This window comes from Taudactylus pleione, unplaced genomic scaffold (genome assembly GCF_031769625.1).
Source record: "Taudactylus pleione unplaced genomic scaffold, aTauple2 ptg000095l, whole genome shotgun sequence".
Lineage (NCBI taxonomy): Eukaryota > Metazoa > Chordata > Amphibia > Anura > Myobatrachidae > Taudactylus > Taudactylus pleione.
Genome location: NW_028284497.1, coordinates 25100621 through 25123707, shown reverse-complemented (window position 1 = coordinate 25123707; position 23087 = coordinate 25100621). Strand labels below are relative to the sequence as shown.

The 23087-nt window shown below is 42.8% G+C and overlaps 1 protein-coding gene across 3 annotated transcripts; it reads right to left on the bottom strand.

Moving 5' to 3' along the window:
* Nucleotides 1-13621: 13621 nt before the first annotated feature.
* Nucleotides 13622-22695, bottom strand: LOC148526682 (teratocarcinoma-derived growth factor-like). Of its 3 annotated transcripts, XM_088470265.1 has the most exons (7): nt 22495-22512; nt 22338-22407; nt 18730-18779; nt 17090-17236; nt 15926-16040; nt 15738-15838; nt 13622-14559 (listed from the first exon to the last, which is right to left on the bottom strand). In XM_088470265.1, the coding sequence occupies exons 2-7, from the start codon at nt 22349-22351 to the stop codon at nt 14444-14446; spliced, it is 543 nt and encodes a 180-aa protein (XP_088326391.1). In that variant the 5' UTR covers nt 22352-22407; nt 22495-22512; the 3' UTR covers nt 13622-14443. The 3 variants fall into 3 exon arrangements, with proteins under 3 accessions (XP_088326391.1, XP_088326390.1, XP_088326389.1); XM_088470264.1 differs by having other exon boundaries at nt 22338-22695; XM_088470263.1 differs by lacking the exon at nt 22338-22407 and having other exon boundaries at nt 22495-22695.
* Nucleotides 22696-23087: the final 392 nt, after the last annotated feature.

Genomic DNA, 23087 nt, shown 5'->3' with positions numbered 1-23087 from the left:
ATGCGCCTGTGTCCCATAAGTAAAAGGCCGGCTGGCATGTCCGTTAAAGGGTGCTGTAACCCCCAAAGGGCACTCCAAACAAAATAAAAAAAGATATTTTTTTGTGTTTGTGAATTGTGTGCGCAGTAGCCGCACGTGCATCAACAAAGTAGTGCCAAGCGTGCGCCTGTGTCCCATAAATAAAGGGCCAGCTGGATTGACCGTTAAAGGGTGCTGTAACCCCCAAAGGGCACTCCAAACAAAATAAAAATATATATTTTTCTGCGTTTGTGAATTGTGTGCACTGTGGCTGCACGTGCATCAACGAAGGAGCAGCGCCAAGCGTGCGCCTGTGTCCCATAAGTAAAAGGCCGGCTGGCTTCTCCGTTAAAGGGTGCTGTAACCCCCAAAGGGCACTCCAAACAAAATAAAAAAATATATTTTTCTGTGTTTGTGAATTGTGTGCACTGTGGCTGCATGTGCATCAATGAAGGAGCAGCGCCAAGCGTGCGCCTGTGTCCCATAAGTAAAAGGCCGGCTGGCTTGTCCGTTAAAGGGTGCTGCAACCCCCAAAGGGCACTCCAAACAAAATAAAAATATATATTTTTCTGTGTTTGTGAATTGTGTGCACTGTGGCTGCACGTGCATCAACGAAGGAGCAGCGCCAAGCATGCGCCTGTGTCCCATAAGTAAAAGGCTGGCTTGTCCGTTAAAGGGTGCTGTAACCCCCAAAGGGCACTCCAAACAAAATAAAAAAATATATTTTTCTGTGTTTGTGAATTGTGTGCACTGTGGCTGCATGTGCATCAATGAAGGAGCAGCGCCAAGCGTGCGCCTGTGTCCCATAAGTAAAAGGCCGGCTGGCTTGTCCGTTAAAGGGTGCTGCAACCCCCAAAGGGCACTCCAAACAAAATAAAAAAATATATTTTTCTGTGTTTGTGAATTGTGTGCACTGTGGCTGCACGTGCATCAACGAAGGAGCAGCGCCAAGCATGCGCCTGTGTCCCATAAGTAAAAGGCTGGCTGGCTTGTCCATTAAAGGGTGCTGTAACCCCCAAAGGGCACTCCAAACAAAATAAAAAAATATATTTTTCTGTGTTTGTGAATTGTGTGCACTGTGGCTGCACGTGCATCAACGAAGGAGCAGCGCCAAGCATGCGCCTGTGTCCCATAAGTTAAAGGCCAGCTGGCTTGTCCATTAAAGGGTGCTGTAACCCCCAAAGGGCACTACAAACAAAATAAAAAAATATATTTTTCTGTGTTTGTGAATTGTGTGCACTGTGGCTGCACGTGCATCAACGAAGGAGCAGCGCCAAGCGTGCGCCTGTGTCCCATAAGTGAAAGGCCAGCTGGCTTGTCCGCTAAAGGGTGCTGTAACCCCCAAAGGGCACTCCAAACAAAATAAAAAAATATATTTTTCTGTGTTTGTGAATTGTGTGCACTGTGGCTGCACGTGCATCAACGAAGGAGCAGCGCCAAGCATGCGCCTGTGTCCCATAAGTGAAAGGCCAGCTGGCTTGTCCGCTAAAGGGTGCTGTAACCCCCAAAGGGCACTCCAAACAAAATAAAAAAATATATTTTTTTGTGTTTGTGAATTGTGTTCGCAGTAGCCGCACGTGCATCAACAAAGTAGTGCCAAGCGTGCGCCTGTGTCCCATAAGTAAAAGGCCGGCTGGATTGACCGCTAAAGGGTGCTGTAACCCCCAAAGGGCTGTCCAAACAAAATAAAAAATTATTTTCTGTGTTTGTGTGCGCCTTAGCCGCACTTATATATCAATATAACATAAATGGAGGACCAAACTTTCTCTGATAAAAATAAAATAGGGAAAGATCGAGAACCACTTCCTCCTAGTGCTGAAGCTGCTGCCACTAGTCATGACATAGACGATAACATGCCATCAACGTCGTCTGCCAAGGCCGATGCCCAATGTCATAGTAGAGGGCACATACAATCCCAAATGACAAAGTTCAGGAAAATGACCTTGAAAAAAACATTTAAATCATCTGAAGAGAAACGAACGTAAACTTGCCAATATGCCATTTACGACACGGAGTGGCAAGGAATGGCTAAGGTCTTTCCCTATGTTCATGACTAGTGGTTCAGCTTCACATGATGATTGAAGCCCTCCTCCCACTAAAAAAATCAAACGAGTTAAGCTGGCAAAAGCACAGCGAAGAACTGTGCGTTCTCAGAAGATATCACAAATCCCCAAGGAGAGTCCAAGTATGGTGGTGGTTGCGATGCCTGACCTTCCCAGCACTGGACGGGAAGAGGTGGCTCTTTCCACCATTTGCACGCCCCCTGCAAGTGCTGAAAGGAGCACCCACAGTCCACTTGCTGATATGCAAATTGAAGATGTCACTGTTGAAGTACAACAGGATGAGGATACTGGTGTAGCTGGCGCTGAGGAGGAAGTTGGCGAGGAGGATTCTGATGGTGATGTAGTTTGGCGCCTCCCCCCCAAACCAAACCAAACCAAAGCTGTGAAGACCTAGTACTGGTTGTGGTAAATACAGGAGACAAATGATGTAGGGGTCCTCGGTATTAAGCACAACCAGCACCGGGCTTTTCAGAGCCAGTCCTGGTTGTCAAAATACAGTGGACAAATTACATAGGGGTCCCCTGTATTTAGCGCAACTAGCACTGTGCTTAGCTGAGCCGGTACATCTTTTGGAAATACAAGGGACAAAAAGCATAAGGGTCCCATGTATTTACCATAACCTGCACCGGACCCTTTCTAGCGGGGAGATAATGCCACAGCCAAGGGAACCCTTTCACCAGGTCCCCTGGCCAAAGCATTACCCTTGACCGCTAGTCAGCCAAGGCCAGGGATATCTGGGGAGCTGGGGACCCCCAATAAAGGGGTCCCCATCTCCAGGGCACCCCAGGCCTAGGCCGATAGCCCGGGGCTATCGCCGGCACCCCTGGGCGGTGGGTGCTGGCTGGTGTAAAGTGTAGTGTTACAAAAATATTGGCCCTGATTCAGAGCCGGACGCTCTCACAGAGCGCTCACTCTGAATCAGGGCCGTCCCTGCTCTTTTTTGGAGCGGCCTCCTGGCCGCTCGCATAGCTGTGGGTGACCACCCACAGCTATAGCGAGCGGCCAAAATGATGGTCGCGATGGTCAAGACCATTGCGACCATCGGGCTTGCGATGAGAGCCTGCGGTAGGGTCTCGCTGCTGCAAGCCCAGGAGTGCTTTTGGCTCTATCAGAGCCAAAAGCACTCCCACTGACATCACTAGGGAACGCCTTTGTCTGGGCAGCCACGCCCCCCACGTCCACCAAAGGGGGCGTGCTGTCAATCACCATCGACAGCACGCCCCCTTTGGTGCGATGCCCATAACGACGGCTTTGCCGTCGTTATTCGGGTCTCGCGCATGCGCACGATGGAGGCACCTCCGTCGTGCGCATGCGCACTTGGGCACCATCGACCCGCTTGCGAGCGCTCAGCGCTCGCGAGCGGGTCTGAATCAGGCCCATTGTCCTTTGCAGGTGAGCCACAGGTCCCAGCAAGCCTCCCCTGAATGCTGGTAATTGTAGAACCACAAGTATTTATTATTTATTATCAGTTATTTATATAGCGCACACATATTCCGCAGCGCTTTACAGAGAATATCTTACCATTCACAACAGTCCCTGCCCCATTGGAGCTTACAATCTAAATTCCCTATCACATACACACTAGGGTTAATTTTATGTTTTGGAGCAAATTAACCTACCAGTATATTTTTGGAGTGTGGAAGGAAACCGGAGTACCCGAAGGAAACCCACGCAAGCACAGGGAGAATATACAAACTCCACACAGTTAGGGCCGTGGTGGGAAGTACATGGCATGCATGGCATTACGAGCCCCCTGGCACCTGTAGTCGACCTGTAAAAAATATATTAAAATATACACAATACACATTAATATTTTATAAGTTTATTTTACTGCATCTTCACCTGGGGGCAGCGGCCCTTAAGCTGTTTTATGTGGCCGTCGCTGCCCCAGGACTTCCAGCATCTTCACCTTGCGGGTGCCAGGGCTTCCATCATCTTCGCCTGGCGGGCGCCAACCCACGAGGGCCTCTGACATATTTGCCTGGCAAGCAGCAGCCAAGTTGCTCTTTTACAGGGCCGCCACTGCCCCAGGGCTTCCGTCATCTTCGTCTTCACTCGACGGGTGCCAACCCACCAGGGCTTCCATCGTCTTCACCTGAAGGTTGTAAAAAAAATCTGACAGTTGGAAATTTAGATTACTCCCAAATTCTCATTTTTTATTTTTTGCCCTGAAATTTGGAATGCAGCACCGACCGACAGTTCTACCCGTCCATACCAACTATCAGCTTGGTACATCCAATAGCTTTTGAGGTGTAACCCCTTAAGTACCATGCACCACACTGGAATTCTCTATGGGAGAATTAAGTTGTTTTTTTTTCAGTCCTTATAATATGTGGAGGGCACAGTATATCACCCCCAGCACACAGCAGCACCTCTACCCTATGTAGTGTATAGACATCAGTGACAAAAGCATTGGGGATATGAGAGTATTAAACTTCCTCTGCTGCTGATTTCCTGCTGGCTCTGGGCGACCTGGAAAATGCTTTGAGCTGTGCAGCCAAGAAAACCCAGAGTTCCAAACTTCTACAGCAGCTGCAGAATGTGCCGGTCTTGTTTTCCTCTCTCTTAGATGGAACTGATCCCACCAGAATGTGGGCAATTCAGGTGAGAGACCACCCCTCTCACCACATATCCCCCCCTTTCACTTTTCCAAGCTTGGGGAAGCGCACTGTTCCCTTTGTGACAGCCGAGACAATTCAGTCTTTTCAAACTTTCTGTATGACAAACTTGTATTGTTGGAGGGTCAAGAACCAACGTGTAACACTGGGGTTGACCTCTTTGTTAAGGTGCATCCACCTCAAGGATGTGTGGTCTGTGACTAGGAAATACTCAGTTCCCAGGAGATAATACTTTAGGGCTTCAACTGCCCACTTTATCGTGAACATTCCAGCTCGACTATAGCATACTTTGTTTGATGTGGCAACAATTTTCTGCTTAAGTAGAGGACCGGCTTTTCTTCTCCCATAATATACTGTGACAAAACAGCTCCCAAACCTGTCGTGGAGGAGTCGGTTTGCAGGACAAAGTGTTTTTCAAAAATCAGGTGCCTGCAGAACCAGTTTGGAACACAGAGCCGTCCTCATATCTTCCCAGGCTGCTTTTGTTCCAGAGAAGGGAGGTTAGGTTTAGGCACTAGTTGGGGATGTTAGGATTAGGCACCCCTAAGGGAGGTTAGGGTTAAGGGGGAGAGGGGAGGGTTAGGTTACTTACATGCTGCTGTCGGGTTTACCTCTCTTTGGCCAGCTGCTGTCGGGATTTGAACCGGCAGCTAGCTGCTGGCATTTCAGTCCCACTCCATGTAAAACAGGTACTTGAAGTAAGGACTCGGTAGGCAGATTTCCGGTGAATACAGTGTCTTTTTACTGGCAGTAGACATTGAGTAACAGCATACATAGGCTTTGGCCTGGAAACACAGGTAACTACAAAAAAAAGTAAATGAACATAAAAGGTCCCAGCATTCTTCCTATTTACAATCGGCTATGCTATTTTGGCATAGCCTTTGGTCCCTGGCACTTGGGGCCCCTCGATGGTCGCTATTCAGCATCAGTGCCCAGAGAACTGGGTGTATTAGAGTTTTAAAACTCATCTGCTGTTTATATCTTGCTGGCTCTGGGTGACCTGGAAAACCCAGAATTCCATATTTCCACTTTGAGCTGTGCAGCCCAGAAAACCCAAACTTCTACTGCAGCTGCAGAATGTGCCAGGCTTGTTTTCCTCTCCCTTAGAGGGAGCTGATCCCACCAGAACATCAGAAACATTATGGTGATAGATTGCCCCACTCACCACAATATATGATGAAATATAGATATGCTCATGCTGTGATCAATCAAATATCGTAGTAGGTCAATTCCAAAAAATGTTTTTTAGATTGTTACCAGGACATATTAGCAACGTAACAAACTGTCTATAGTCAATAGGATATAAACCAAATTTTATATTTATGTTAAAAGGAAGACCTAGTGTGCAGAAGTTGCAACAAATGTAATAAATGCACTGTAACATGCAACTCGTTTTCCTCCCTACTGGATTCTCTTCTTTCCCCTATCCTTTCTCTCTCCTGCCCTAAACAAGCCACTTCCCAGTAAAATGCCTCTCTTATGTCTGCTCTTGACTCTTGCGATCACTACTCGCCCTCACAGATTCACACCACAACCCTGGCATTCCAAATGCACCAGACACCTGCAAAAGTGTTCATGAATCACTGAGTGTCAGTGGAGGATATCACGCTCTAAGGCAGACTTCCTCCATTTCAAATTTATGCTCTCATCCTTCAGTGCTGCTCTGTCCCTCTCCAAACAATCATATTTCAAGCACCTCATCTCCTCCCAGTCCTCAAACCCCCAGCGTATATTTGCCACTTTCAACTCTCTCCTCCCCTCCTCACTCTCTATCTATGACTTTGCCACCTACTTTACATCTAATATTGACTCCATATGTCAGGACATCATATGCCACCGGACCCTCAGTACTCCTCCCCCTCCATCCCCAGACCACCCCTTCCCATCTATCTTACTGACTCTGACATCCTTCTCCCTTGTATCTGTAGAGGAAGTCATGGCCCTCATTCGGTCCTCCTCCCCTTCCACCTCACCCCTTGACCCTATCCCTTCCCACCTCCTCCGCTACCTCTCTCCTTTCTGCCTGTTCCCATAATGCCCACCTCCCCAATTTCTCCCTATTATCTGGCACTGTCCTTTCTGCATTCAAACATGCCCTTATCTCCCCCATTCTTAAAAAACCTACCCTTGATTGTAACACACTCTCCAACTACCGATCCATCTCTCTTCTCCATTTTGCTTCCAAACTCCTTGAGGGTAATGTCTACAACCACCTTACCACCTTTCTTTCCTTCCACTCTTTCCTTGTCTCATTTCAATCTGGATTCCATTCCCTTCCCTTCACTGAAACTGTTGCTGACAAACCCAAGGGCCACTACTCTCTGCGCATTCTTCTTGACCTCTCTGCTGCTTTTGACATGGTGGACCACCCTCTCTTCTCTACAAATCTTCAAACAGGCTCTCAAGACCCACTACTTCATCATGGCCTCCAGCTCTCATCCTAACCCACTTCATGCTCTTTTCTCCCTATCTACCCAGTGTCGGAACTCCCGGAGACAATGGAGTCAGTTGCCGCCGGGCACCAGCCCTGAAGGGGGCACCTGGCTCCATTGTCACCCGGGTCCTGGCCATTATACCCACTGTCTTGAGTTCTAACTAGTAGTAGAGGAGCCGCTGAGTGATCAGCATCAGCGGCGCTCCTCCTCCGGCTCCTCCACCACGTCTGCACTGATTGTAACGAGTCAGCCTGCACCTCCAGCAAAAAACGGGCGTGTGGTCCGTGAGGCCACGCCCCATCCATGAGGCCACGCCCCTTATTTACCGGAGCCTTGCAAAGTACACGTCACTCCCTCCCTGCCCCCTCCGGGTGCAAGCTGAGGAAGGGACGCCCCTGCAGGTAAGTGTTCTGGTGCTGCAAGGGGGAACAGTAGGCTGTTTGGGGGGGGAGGGGGCAGCGAGTGCTGCAAGGGAGGACTGTGTGAGCTATGAGGGGGTTAGTGCATTCTATGATGGGGTCATAATATGTGGGGGGAGCAGTGATCTATGAGAGGGAGGTAGGCTGTGTGAGGGGGTCAGTTTGTGCTATGGGGTTGTAAGCTTTGGGTGGGGTCAGTAAGTGCTGCAAGTGGGTGGGCAGTGAACTTTGAGGGGGAGTTGAGCTGTTAGGGAGTCAGTGTGTGCTATGAGGGGGGAGTGAGTGCTGCAAGGAGGGACAGTGATCTATAAGGGGGAAGTAAGCTGTGTGTGATGGTTGCAGTGAGTGTTGTGTGGGGGCAGTGAGCTGAGCAGAGGTAAGTGAGTGCTGCAAGGGGGGCAGTGACCTATAAGGGGGGCAGTGACCTATAAGGATGGCAGTGACCTATAAGGGGGGCAGTGACCTATAAGGGAGGCAGTGACCTATAAGGGAGGCAGTGATCTATAAGGGGGGCAGTGATCTATAAGGGGGGCAGTGAGCTGAGCGGAGGTAAGCGAGTGCTGCAAGGGGGGCAGTGACCTATAAGGGGGGCAGTGACCTATAAGGGGGGCAGTGATCTATAAGGGGGGCAGTGACCTATAAGGGGGCAGTGATCTATAAGGGAGGCAGTGATCTATAAGGGAGGCAGTGATCTATAAGGGAGGCAGTGACCTATAAGGGGGGCAGTGACCTATAAGGGGGGCAGTGACCTATAAGGGGGGCAGTGACCTATAAGGGGGACAGTGACCTATAAGGGGGGCAGTGATCTATAAGGATGGCAGTGACCTATAAAGGGGGCAGTGATCTATAAGGGGGGCAGTGTCAAATGAAGGGAAATAAAATTGTAGAAAAAAAATACAGTGCTAGTAAAAATATGCTAATTTGCAGAATATGAAGTGCTTTTTACCAGAAATTTCTTGTTGTATTTAAGGGTTCAAACATGTTATGATTGGTGCAGATCAGACAAGCAGTTTTTGAATAGACATTAGAATGCAGCTAGTTTTATATTACCATGGGTCAACTTCTGATTCTTCTACATAGTGTAGTCTTATCGGGGACAAGTAGTAATATGTCCATTATATTGTATATTTAGGGACATCATTAGGCCCGACATCTGGCAGGTTTGTGCTCGTTGTCATCTCAGGAAATTCATTGAAGGGGCACCTCCTCCTTTGCCCATAATATATTCACCATACTTGCCTACCCTTCCGATTTGGTCGGGAGCCTCCCAAAAATCGGGTGCCAGGCAAGTCTCCCAGCTGCCGCCGACCCCTCCTGTCCCACTGCAAGTCTCCCGGCAGCTAAGGGGGCGGAGACTTGATTCGCGTCATTTTGGCACCGCCCCCCGCTTCACACTGCCTGTAATATTGGCAGTGTGTAACGGAGGCGTGGCCAAAATGACGCGCTCGTGTGGTTCCGCCCCAGCCCAGCCCCGCCCACAAAAACTTCTCATCTTGCCGGCCCGCCCCCTTCTGTTGGCCACGCCCCCCAGTAATGCCGATCTGGCTGCTCCCTCCCGGAAGGGGCAGCCAGATAGTCGGCATGTATGACATACACCCCACTTAAAGCTATTTTATAGGAGTGTTTTTGTGTATATGTAATAGGTAGATTAGATAGATAGATATGGCTATATTTATTTTCCCTATTTTTATAGGGGGGGGGCACCAAATTATAACTTGCCTCCGGGATTCTGGGATGAACTTACACCACTGTATCTACCTCATCTGTGTCACGCCTGTTTGCCTGCCCCTCACGTTTAGAATGTAAGCTCTCACAAGCAGGGCCATGTTCCCTCATGTGCTTCTCCTTATACTTTATTCCACTCATTTCTCCTCACAAGGGCACCTAACATTTGATTGCTGACTCCCTGCTGCTCATTTTGAATGTTTTAATTGCTAATGCAGCAATGTTTATAAACCATTTCTTTGTCCTGCACTGTATTGTACAATTAGCCACTGGATTCTTGTTCACTTATTTGTTTATGTACTTTGTAAGGTGCTGCAGAACACTTGTGGTGCACCACCACCCTTATGGGATGGGTTACTCAAGTTTAGAAAAGAAATTGGAAACCACGGTTTGTGTTGATAAGGACACCCAAGGTAGTCTCGGCCTGCAGTGCATGTTTGTTATTATATTATTTAGTGGTGCTTTCATGGGCTGTGCTGATTTCTGTTTGTCCTTTCTTTTAAATATTGCCTTATAAATACTGTAAATATTCAACCTTTATTTGCTAATTTCCGGTCTGAGTATATTATTATTATGATGATGTTAAGTCTTTGTTATGTGACACCCCTTATCCAATAGATTTATTGCTTACAGTATGGATACATATACAGAACTGTGAAATCTGTACTCAGATGGAACTATAAATCAGGCACTACATGTCCAGTCTTTGTTATCTCCCTGTTACTCCACCTACTGTATCAATCAACAGCCAAGGGGCTCACTGCCAACAGGCAGCGAATGACGTTACCCACGAAGTCTCTGTCATTTGCCAGGGAAGAGATGTTTGTGGAAACAAATACATTTCTTCAATGTCCGCACTGGTCCACATTACTCGGTTTGTTATTTTGTATGACCGACCTGCGCCAGAAGTAGGTGTGTATTTTTTTATTTTTTTTTAGGGATAACTGGATTACTACTGAAGGGGACAGATTATGGGGGATAAGGAGAGTATGTATCTGTGTAATAAACTTCTACTTTACATCATGTGTGTGTACTGTAATTTTTTTACTATTTTTATTTACAGTGGGGGGTACCGATGCTAGCCACCTGCTGACACTGGTAGTTCTACAAATACCAAAAGGCAGGCACTCTGGCACCTTTAGTCCCACTGTAAAAAAAACAATAGTCGCCATTAAGTATTATCACTATTACCCCTGCACCCACTGGCCAGGGGTGCAGGGAAGAGCCCTGGGCTTCAGCCCAGGTCAGGGGTGCTTAGGAGAGGAGGAACACCTTTTTGGGGGGTCCCCACCTTACCTGGGATCCCTGGCCTTGGCTGACTAGTTTGGGCTGTTAATGCTTTGGCCGGGGTGACCCAGTGAGAAGGTCCCCTGGCTGTGGCATTACACTCCAGCTAGTTTTAATCCGGTGTTGGTTTTAAATATACAGGGAACCCTACGCCATTTTTTCCCCATATTTTTTTTAAAACCAAAATAGCTCACAGGACCCATTGTTGATTTATAAAATACAGGGGCCCCCTACTCATTTTGTCCCCTGTATTTTTAGAACCAGGACTGGCTCCCGGAGCACAAGGCTGGTTATGCTTTTTGTGGGGAACCCCATGTAATTTTTTTACTTTATTTTAATTATTAGAGGCAGAAACAGAGATCACACTGATCTGTGTATGTTTCTGCAAGACACGCTGCACAGGAGGAAGTGTATTAAAACTGCTATTTTTTTAATCGTGATTATAATCACGATTCTCAATAAATTCCCATGTTGTATTCCTGTCTACGGAAAGTACTGCTGTGCTTAGACAATGGTGTATTCATTTCTATTTGTATTTACAGGTGTATTTTAAATTCATATTTGACAGTGTTCACCTCTGAAAATATAGAACATAAACCCGTTTTTGCCATAGTAAATTTCTGTGTTTGTAAAAATGGCAGTAAATACCAGCAGCACTCCCATGAAATACTTCCATCTGCTCCAGTGCCCTCCTGGATAACCTCAGCCAGAGGTCCAACACAAGTGAACCTAGAGGCGGCACTTGGATAAATCACACTTGGATAGCATGATAATAGATCAACGTTTCGAAGTGTATTCACTTCGTCATCAGGATAAACATACTGCCAAAATATACCAGTGACTGCAAATTTGGAACCACACGGAGCTTAGTAAATTTACCTCTATCTATGAAGTAATCTGAAGTTCAGAGTAAAAGGTTCCATACATCAGTGACAGAATGGCGCAATTCCCCAATCCCCAGACGTCAGGGCATTGGTGAAATCAAACGTGTTGGATTTCTCAGATTTGCCGATACAGACAAAAATATGATCATAACCGGCAAATCAGGGATTCTTTTAAACATTAATCATTTCCCACCACGGCCCTAACTATGTGGAGTTTGTATATTCTCCATGTGTTTGCGTGGGTTTCCTCTGGGTACCTCGGTTTCCTCCCACACTCCAAAAAATATACTGGTAGGCTAATTGGCTCTTTACAAAAACTAATCCTAGTGTGTATGAGCATGTGGAAGGGACTATAGATTGTAAGCTCCACTGGGGCAGGGACTGATGTGAATGGCCAAATATTCTCTTTAAAGTGCTGCGGAATATGTGTGCGCTATATAAATAACTGGTAATAATTCCCTGACAAATTGGCTATCATCGATGGCAGCCGATGGGTGTTAATGACCGCCGGTTCTGGTCATATCAGGGAATCATCCACATGATGTATGGGGCCCTTAACAATTTGTGGAGTGTAGCAATTACATGGGATCTGGTCTAAAAATCGACAGTAAAAAGGTGGTCAATGTATAGATAGACACCAGATGCTAGACAGTCAATAGGTCGACAGGGACAGAAGTCAACACACTAAATGTCGATATATAAGAAGGTCGGCATGTACAAATGGTTGACAGGGTCATAAATTTGACACAAAAATAGTCTACACAAGAGTGGTTGACACAATTTTTTGTTTGTTTTTTTAGGGTTAGGTTTAAGCACATACCGGAGGGTTAGGGTTAGGCACTTATCGGGGGGTTGGGCACATAACCCAACAGTTAGGGTTAAGCACTAGGAGTGAGGTTAGGCACTAAGGGGAGGGTTAGAATTAGGATTAGGGTGAAGATTAGGGTTAGAAATAAAAAAAATAAAAAAAGTGTCAACCATTTTTGTGTCGACCGTTTGACCCTGTTGACCATCTGTATCTGTCGACCTTCCTACATGTTGACAATTAGGGTGTCAACCTTTTGTCCATGTCGACCTATAATATCTGATCATGTGTAAGTGCATAACATCTAACGTCGACCTATAAATCTATACATTGTTGTTCTTTTTACTGTATATGTTTCAATCCACACCCATAACTAGCAAGGATATGTATATATTTTTGTTTTCAGTGTCATAACCCAGGTATTCTGCAGGAATGGGGATGGATATGTAGATATTTTTCCTTTACCATTTTGCAACAAAGTAATGGGAAGGAAAAGTTATTTAATAAAGAAAAAAAATATTTTGTAATAGAGACAGGCTATTATTGTATTTGCACTGCACAACCACCACATAACATCACTTGTGACCAATCAAGAAAATACTTTACTGTAAAGCCTGCATGAACGGGGACCCATTTGGGCTATTTTCTCGGCGGGTTCAAGCTGAAAATTTAAAGTGGTACCAACATTCAGTGTTATGCACGCCTGGCCATGCAGCATTAAGCTAGCCACGGTAGAGAAATGCATCAATGAAGAGATGAGCATTCCACTCATGCACCTCATACCAGCTACAGTGTGACAAATGGGTAATAGTAATATGATTTGGTCGCTTTCAATTTATTATATTTCATATACTGTACCACCTCATGCAGTTTTACGTAAAGTACAGTAATAGGGTTTCTATGGGCACTCCATATTTTTATGGAGAAAACATTACTACATTTGTATCCTAGGTTCTAAAATTATGGAAACTCAAATGTTATTGTTTCTTAAAGTCCAATTTGCTTTTTGTTTTCTCTTTCTCAGAGAATTGCTTCATCTTGACCCTATCCCCTATACAGAAATCTGCAATTCCCTGGAAACAGTGTTTAGCTGCATCTCCCCTCTGGAAACTCTCCTGGGGGTGAAGGGGGATATTTTAAAGATCACAAGTACTGCATTGCACTGTCAGGAATTTCCATTAAAGTAATTTACTGTATAAGGAGAATGGGGATGATCATAACCTTTATCACATTATTATTACAGTCATGAAAATTTGTTGTTAGCCCTTACATTCGATTGCCATGGAAATACTACCAAATGTTAGTGTGAAACTATACAAAAGTACACATACAGTACATAATAAAAAAACACTTTATTATAAGCTACATTAAGAAAACAGAATGATATTTACACATACTCTCACTGAGATTAGAAAAAACATTCCCAAAACACATTCTATGCAAAATACACATAAATTATGTGTGTGTATATGTAACATAATATCCTCAATGGTGCCAATTCATAGTTGGGAGCAAAGCAAAAAAGAAAAAGCAAGTTTGCACCTTTGAAAATCTGTGATGCACAGCAGTGGTGTACATTTCAAATGTGCGCATAGCTTTATTATTGGGAAGCCTGTTCTAGCTGAACTTTGGGGTTTCCGAGCTAAATAGAGTCCCGGCTCAGAACTTCTTTGAGTTTCTGAGTAGAACAGAGTCCCAGAACGGGTATGCCGTTAGTTCAGAACTTTGATTTAAAAAACAAATCTCAGGTTTTGAATTGCATGTAGACAGGTCCAAATTACATATTTTAGCTGTTATCAATTTTAATGAAATCCAAAAGCATAACCAGAAAAAAAAAAAAAAACACTATGGTGGTTTTGCCAAAACCACAATATTTGAGGGTGGTTTTGCCAAAACCAAAACACGGCTCTGCCACATCTTTAGTATTTGCCCTCATTCATGAATAAAACAAAAAACTAAAGAAAATGCATTTGCACCCCTTTCATTGCAACATGGTTTGTCCTGTTGCAAAGTTGCTGTGTGTTTTTTTTTCTCCCAACTTTAACTTAACCCCAATGGGATTTTTAGGCTTTAAACACAACATATTCTATGGAAAAAAATAAAAATAAAACAATGGTATGTGCAATATTAAAGTGCTACTTTCAGCAATAAGTTAAAATTGAATAAGATTATTAATACAGAAATTCATTTTAAGGTATTAGTATCATACTAATTGCAATAACTGCAGGCATCACAAAATGTAAAGGTGTCTTTGTAGGTGCTCCAGAATGTACCATTTCAACATCTTCTTTATATTCTTTTGCATCTATATGGTAAAAAAAATTAAATAAAAGGAACAATAATGACAGTTAGGTCAGTGGGATGCTATAGGGAAAAGGTGAATGGAAGGTGTGGAGACATCACACAGAGAATGCAAAGTCTATTTGCATATGATACAGAACCTAGATCTGGGATAATGATAGGCGTCATTGTCTGTGAGTACACACACAAAGAAACCCTGTGCAATTGCAAATTAAAATAACAAATACTTCCTGCTTTGAAAATAAAGCAGAACAGGATGTAATTCTTATTTTATTCCTAAACCTTTATAGAAGCTTTGGGGCCTTTATGTGAGGTAAAACATGTTAAATGTTTGCAGCTGATTTCTGATGCTCCCTTTGTAGTCATAAAGGACATATGATAAGATAACTAGTGCCTTGTCATTTTCCTGCTATGAAAAGGGCATAAAATGCATGACAGCAACGATTGCCTCCATATGCTCCTATTTTCTCACATAATCTAGTTTATCTGTCCATCTTAACCCGATCTGCTAGGTGACAAATGGAATCCGAGACAAGTCATTTCTGAGTGACATTATATTGCTTGCAATATTCAGGTGCAGGACAAGTCTGTCAGATGCATTCCAATTTCACTGTACGGTCAAAGTTTATTTAGCTTCTTATTTTTTCCTATATCTACACGGTATCATGCAATCAATTTAAAAGCAGTTTATGTGTATAGGAGAATGGGAGGGGCAGCTAGTATTTCAAATAATTGAAATATCTGTATAACATAGGATCACTTGCAAATGAATTTAATTACTACTTAGTCAATAACGCTAATCTTTATATTGCTTTTTTTTGCTATCCCTCCCACCCTTCTTGTAAATGTAAGCTGTGTGTCCTACATGTTTGTAATTCTTGTAAAGACTAACATGTTCCTTCTAAACACACTTTGGATCAGTTGGATTTTCTGAAATGACAAAAACAGAAGGCAATCATTTTCTGCTAAGCAGAGAAGATTGCCGTAGGCACAATTTAATTCCAACAGCTTATTGCTACAGCTTCCCAAGAAACGTGTACTTATTTGTACACTTTGTTATTTTTATGTGTATATAAATGCCTGCACTGTAAACGGTGGTGTTGTTACATGGAATGTATTGCAACCTGGAGAGCCAATCATTTTATGTAGCTTATATTTGCAAATTTCTATGTTTAGACTTACCACAGTCCCCAGATGGGAAACAGTACATAACGCCATAAAAACATCTGCATAAAGCACACTTTCTGGGCAGCCAGTGGCTGTGAGCTACAGAACCACAATGCCTGCATGGAAGAAATAGAGCAAAGATCAGTTTGGTTTTCAAAGATAAAAATAGTGCATTGTCTATAATTGGCTTGCATAAGACATACCTGTTCCGCACGTCAAACTCGCAGTATCGCCCAGTGAAATGCTTAGGGCAGGCACAGAAACTGCCAAGCATACAGGTGCCTCCATTCTTACAGCAGTGTTTGTCCAGAGTACTTGCTGAAAACAAAGGACATATTAACAGAATACATAAAATATTACCAAGAAATCAGGGAAGGGATGGACAGAAAAAAAAGAAGAAGCTATATTTGACTAGTTAGCTGCCCCTTTTTTGTCTGAAAACCACAGAGCCTCATGCAAGTTGGACCAAAAAATTTGTCTTTTTGAAGCCCATCTCCTGGCAAGAGCTATTCCATAAATTTGTGTGAAATATTTATCACATCCACATTAAAAATGTGAATTGTGATAAATATGCCTCAGAGACTGAGAAGGAGTGGTTAGAGAAGTAGGAGGACTACCAGGACTGGAAAGAGTTATGAAGACCAAAGGACTGGAATGTCTGAAGGAGGATTAGGTGGTCTACAGTATCAAAGGCTTCATATAGGTTCTGGAGGATGAGTAAAGAGAACTGACTAAGAGTTTAGCAATAAGAAGATCAATAGTGACCCTAGTAATGGACAGAAAGACTAGGTAAAGGTGGAATTGGGAGGATCGGAAAGAGGTGAGGCAGCTATAGGACAAGAATCTTAACAGAAAAGGAAAGGAAAGGAAAGGGAGAGGGAGAATGAGAGGAGTCAGATTCAAGAGGGAGTTTTTAAATGATGGGTGTGATGAGATGCTAGTGGGTATGAAGTGCCAGGGATGGTGTGTGGACCGACGGTGGCTGTCAGTGACAGCTGGGGCAGCAGAGTTCAAGGCAGAGGTAAAGTTGTAGTTGTAAAGGGATAAAACCAGGTCAGTGCAAGTTAGTATGGAGCTGGGGGAGAGAATTGCATCAAGTGAGGAAGAAAACAAGGCTGGAGTATGTGTGCTAAGGGTGCACTTGGGAGGGGGAAGAGGAGACGGGAATGAAAGTCTAAAGGACAAGAGGTGATAGAGAGGGAAGAGAGCTGGTGAAGTCAGTGATTTCATAGTGATGGAAAAAGGGAGTGACCACTTGAGTATATACTATAACGTGTATACTATACCATGAAGTTTATACAAAAGCTATAACATTTTGGAAGTGTGACAATAATATGTAGGTGACAGACTGGAAAAGTGTGACTTACTTTTTGTGAGCCCAATAAACGGAATACTTTCTCCGTGGCTTTTTTGTTTGCGAATCGCGGTGTGGTTAATGTCCCTCACTGGTCTCTCTAGATGGGTTTCTAAAGGCAGCAGGGTCATATCAGTTTTCAGATTTCCATGCTGAATTGCTGGTTTGAAGTAAAAAAAAAAAAAAAAAAAAAAGATGGTTTTATTAAACACCTGAATCTTTGAAAAGCTCCAATATTGAAAACTGGAAAATATAAATTTATTTGGAATATGTACCCGCTTACTGATAGGTGTGGGGCATTAAAGTATGGTTAAATCCCAATTGTAAAGTGCAACGGAATATGCTAGTGTTATACAAGTAAATGTTAATGAACAGATAAGGCAGATGTTTACATTATTTATTATTATAACTGAACGATCCATCTTAAAAGGACAGTTATAGTTAAGATACGGGTTTATACTGCGGAATCATTTCAACTATATATCAATCATGGTTTTTCCACTTTCATGCTGCATGTAACTATGGATAGCTGGGCAAGGTAGTGGCTTTTCCAAATAAATAGGTGTATCTAGCAGCAGTAGGTACAAATGAAGGGGTTATTGCTGGGAACCTTCTGGGTCAGAGGTGGAGATAACTAACTTGTCCCCACTGCTGGATACTATGCTTTAAGGGTCAATAAAATGAGTGAATTAATATTATCTGAAGGTCAAGCTGATATACATGGAATGAATATGTAGAAAACAAATTCTCTCATATATGTTTACATACAGAATCTGCTAATTAGGTTGTAATGTGCATTACTTGAAAAAGAAAATAAGTTGTGTTTTCCTCATTGGTCTGTAATATTAATATAATAATCATCCTTTATTTATATGGCGCCACAAAGGTTCCGCAGCGCCTTACACAGTACATAAATGAGCACACAAGAAAAACAGTTAATAGTAATACAAAACAATGCAGGACAAAGACATGGTTTATACACATAGCTGCATAACACAAGCAGCAGGACCTCAGCAACCAGGTGTTAGGTGCCAATTGGGGAGTTAGTAGTAAAAGATACTATAAGGAGAAGCACGTGAGGGACGAGGGCCCTGCTTGTGAGAGCCTACAGCCTGCGAGTTGCAAAAACTTAGCCTGTAGATATACAGTGGCATCAATTTACCTAGTCTTCACTTTTAAATGATTGTCTCTTTAAATCTACAGTCTAAATCACAGGAATTGCACCAGTCCCTGCAACTTGTAGGATATTACATATGGGCCATTGTGACCCATAAGCAGTTATAGGCAGTTTTTGAAATTGAGAAAACAGATGAGATAACTGCATCCATTTAGAATTCAGAATGTGAAAGTTTTCCACACTTACAGTACTAAAGATGCTGTGATATTTTCTTACACACAGTACTATAAACAAATAGTGAATGTTTTAGAAGATATTTTGAAAGGCAACTTTTTTTAGTTGTCCTGTTAGAAAGCTGCATGTGTATGGGCAGGGTTTGCTTGTGGCCACATAATATGTATATTTGTCTAGCTTATTAGATTTTGTTATGGGTACCTTCAATTTAACCTTTCCTCCATAAGATCACCAGAGGTTCTTCTCTTTAATGAGATATGTAGAATAACAAACATTCACCATAGTACACTGTAAATACTCACTGATTCCCAGTTGAATGGCAATAAGAAGCTGAACAGTCAAGTAGGAAAGTCTAGTGAAAATACAAAAAGAACATAATTCATTTCATATACAAATGTCAAAAGCATGTAAATGTGAGAAGCATGTAAACATATCAATTTGGAATTTTAAAATGTCAAAGGCCACACAAGTAAGTGCGACACTAATGGAGCGTACACACGGTCAGATTTGTCAGACTTGTCAGATTTGTCAGATGAACGATTAAACGATTTGAACGATTTGGACGATTTGACCAAAGTTTTGAACGATTTGAACGATTTGAACGATTGAACGATTTTTGACTGCATTAAAATGAATGGAATCGTCCAAGTCTGACTGCAAACCCATCAGATGTCAGATATCGTTATCTGACAAACGGGAACGCGCATAGTTGATCGTCCATCGTTCAGGCATGTCAGATATGAACGATTTTCCTTCAGATATGAACGACTGAACGATTTTTAAATCGTTATCGTCCATATCTGAAGAAAAAATCTGATCGTGTGTATGCACCATAACCCCCAATCTTTCTTGTGTTTACTTCAACTACCACCGATAACAAATATTTATTGATTTTTGTAAATTAAAATAACATTTTCATTTGGCCAGACTGTTTGTTTACACCCAAACACAAAGCTGCATTCCAGACCTTTTCATATTCTGGCATGACCAACCCCCTCCACCTAGGCATCTCATGTCTTTGCAAGTAGCCCAGTAATCAATGATTGGTTTAAGATACTGAGGGCCTTATGTATTAGCCTGGAAGATTTAGGCATGGACGCAACTCCAGCAAGTTAGCTCATATTTTTAAAGAGGCAATAATTTAAAAGGCAAAACCAGCCTGGTTTTGCCTTTTAAATTATTGCCAGTTTAAAACTATGGGCTAACTCACCTGAATTACAGGATGCCTGCATCTCGCCGGCTAAAACATAAGACACTAAGGGGCCCATTTATCATTGATCGCTTTTGCAATCAGGGCATACCAGTAACGCCCCTGATCATATTGCAAAAAGCGATCTCTTCAGTCGGATGTATCATCCGGGACATGCAGGGACACGGGCTCCGAAAGGTGTCCAGAGAGTGGCCAGCCACTACAGGGAGTGGTGCGCATGCACAGTCTCGTGGACTGCACATGCACATCCGCCATAGCTGGGGAGGCTTCCGGCGGATCCCTCCACCAGCTAATAGTGCGCGTTGTAGCCCATAGGCTACAGCGGCTAACATCTTCTACAGAGATACCTGCTGTGGTCCCTCCTTAATACATCCGGTGGAAATTTTATAAAATCCCTGAAAATAGTTATTTTCAGGGATTTTACCTGAAATACATTTCAATACAAGGGGCCCCTATGGCATATACAGATCACTTGTGTGTAAGTCCTATTTAGAGCAAACAGCCTGTTCAATAATTCTTTGCAGAGCAGGCTGGTTGTTTCGGGCATGGTGACTGCTGAATGTTTCATACTGTAGGTGCTGGGTTCAGGTCACAACAACCTGCACTAGTGGTTAATGTTACTTAGGACTCCATTTATTAATGATCACTATTGCAATGCAATCTGGGCATGACATTACTGGCATTGCAATGTGCAATCATAGCGCCTGTATGTATCATCCGGTACATGCAGTGACGGGGGCTCCGAAATGTGCTTGAAGAGCTATGGGGGCTGCCGCGCATGCACAGTCCTGCTGACTGCACATGCCCGAGTGTTATTGCCAGGGAGGGTTTCCCGGAGGATCCCTCTGCCGGCTAATTATGCAGAGGTAGCCCGTAGGCTACAGCGGCTAACACCATCTTCAGATGGCATTAGCTGTGGGGTCCAATGTCCGGAATGCATCGCATTCTGGATGTTGGTAAATTTGGCAGCATCGCATTCCCATAGAAACTTATGGGGGATGCGGCAGCCAGCGGTAATGGAGGGATCACAGCAGGTATCGGAGATATCTGCTGCGGACCCTCCTTAATACATCCGGGGGAAACTTAATACTTGAGGTTAACCCACAAACGGGTGTTTTCGGCGATTATACCTCAAATATACAATGATAAATGAGCCCCTTAGTGAGTAAAACAATTCTCATGACGATTTATTGAAATGGCTACTAATTAAGCCTTAAAAAGTAAATACATATTAAGTTAAATCTGTAAAACACATACTGCAATCTATACACTTATGTGTTGTAAAAATTGACTATTAGATCTATTATTGCCCATTTCATTATACCATATAAAGAGGAGTGCAGTGTGCATGGTGAAAATATCTTTAATTACTGTATACCTATATATCTTTCAGCGGGAATTTAAACCCTCATGCAATTGCCTATTTGAAAAGTGATATGGAAAAAGCAGAGGCACCATAGATGGTAGAAAAAAATTTAATTAACAAAAAAAAAAAAAAAGTATGTAGAAGAGGAGGAGAAAATATTTACAGAATGAGAAACTGTGGATAACAGACTGGTAAAAGGAAAACTAAAGAGCCAGCCAAGTGGTTTGTCCAGATGAGCACACTGAAACAATGTATGCATTTGCAGTTAGTGACGCTCTGTGAGCTAATCCTCTTAAACTGCTCACCAGAATAAGCTTTAAAACATTACTTTACTGAAATCATAGTAGAGGCTTGTAACACATTGATATAATAACTGCACAGGGAAATTATGCTAAGCTAAGGAGAGCAGGTTATGCTTTAGGCCACAACTTTGTTTTTAATAACGCTAGAAAAAAAATGCGTATTAAACACAGTCACATAAATGCATTTTTACTAGCATTTTAGGGATGATTGTATGCTTTCTAATAAGTAAAAAAATGCTACAAAAGCACAACAGAATAAGTAGTATCCAGAAAAACACTACTGCAACAGAAGCAAAAACACAACAGGCTATGATCACACTAGGAACAGTAGGTTTTTAATGTATGTAACACCAAAACCTATGTAAAACTCAATTAAGATTTCAAATGCCAGTGATATACGTGGCCTTAGGCAGGAGTTTTCCTCAAGTCTAGAAAATGTTTCATTGAATCAAACAGCCAATCAAGTAAAAAAGAAACTATTAAAATAAATTAAAAAAAAACCTACATTGATTGACAGTCTGATGCAAATATAGATCAGTCACGCTGGGAAAACCTTTGCCTTTAATAAATCCATCAAATAAATGGCAACATGGGGCAAATTGCCCTTAGTCTAAGTGTTTTATGTACAGTATTTAAATGTTTGAAGTTGTGCTTTAGGCGTGAAGACAAATGATGCACTATTATAAAAGGAATTATGTTTTTACACCTGCTGAGTAAAAAAAAAAGAACAATTTTAAAAATATATTCCTGGAGAAGCCCTATAGTGTATTCTGCATGCTTCATTATAATTGACCACTATGTGGCGCTCTTCTACTGATGTCTAGAAATAATAAGTCACTGCAAAATTTCATTCATTATGAATGCTCACATTTTTAAAGAGGTTCTCTTTGCCATTTAAGATATTCCCATCTTTTACCAAATATTTTAAAATCTTTAACTATAACTCCTAACAATTAGAATATATGTTTTCTTTATGATTTTGGGATACCCAATATTTTCAAGAACATTTAAAGCAATAAAGTAGCATCTTACCTGTTAGAGCACATCTTCTATGATCACCGAACCAGCTTCACAACTAAGCTGAAATTCAGCACCATGCAGTCTAAAAGGAAAGGCGGCCCCTATTCTTTAGGCTTTAAGTTGCATATCAATTAAAGAAACATTCAAATTCAATCACACTGGAAATCACCTTAGGTCACACCCAGGAAACAGAGGTATTGTACAGAAGAATGGCATTTATTCAGGGAAAGGCTGGTTATTCACCTTGGCAAATGGAAAGGTGGGAACAACCTGAGCAAATTCATGCTATTATATTTCAATGAGGTGTGCTCACAGGCTAATTTATTTTCTATGTGGATATTATTGCTGTCTATCTATCCAGTGGTTTGCAAATGCAGTCATCAAGGCACCCTAACAGTCCAGGTTTTAAGGATATCAATGCTCAAACACAGGTGACTTAATTAGGACCTGATTGGGTTTGATTACATCATCTAAGTATGGATAGCCTTAAAACCTGCACTGTTAGGGTGCTTTGAGGACTGAGTTTGGGAAACCCTCATCTAATGTATCTAATCCAGAGGTTCCCAAACGCAATCCTCAAGGCTCCCCAACAGTTCAGGTTTTAGAGATATCCATGGTTAAGCACAGGTGGTTAAATCAAATTGACTGAGGTACTAATTAAGTCACCTGTGCTCAACCATGAATATCTCTAAAACCTGAACTGTTGGGAAGCCTTGAGGACCATGATTGGGAACCTATGATCTAATCTATTTAAAACATTAA

Bases quoted from the DNA above. Each gene is read 5' to 3' on its own strand.
- LOC148526682 (XM_088470263.1), bottom strand. From the start codon at position 22,541: ATGCCATTCTTCTGTACAATACCTCTGTTTCCTGGGTGTGACCTAAG. The intron at 18,780-22,494 runs GTGATTTCCAGT...TATTTTCACTAG, and splicing joins TTTCCTGGGTGTGACCTAAG to ACTTTCCTACTTGACTGTTC. The intron at 16,041-17,089 runs GTAAGTCACACT...CTTTGTTTTCAG, and splicing joins GTTTATTGGGCTCACAAAAA to CAAGTACTCTGGACAAACAC.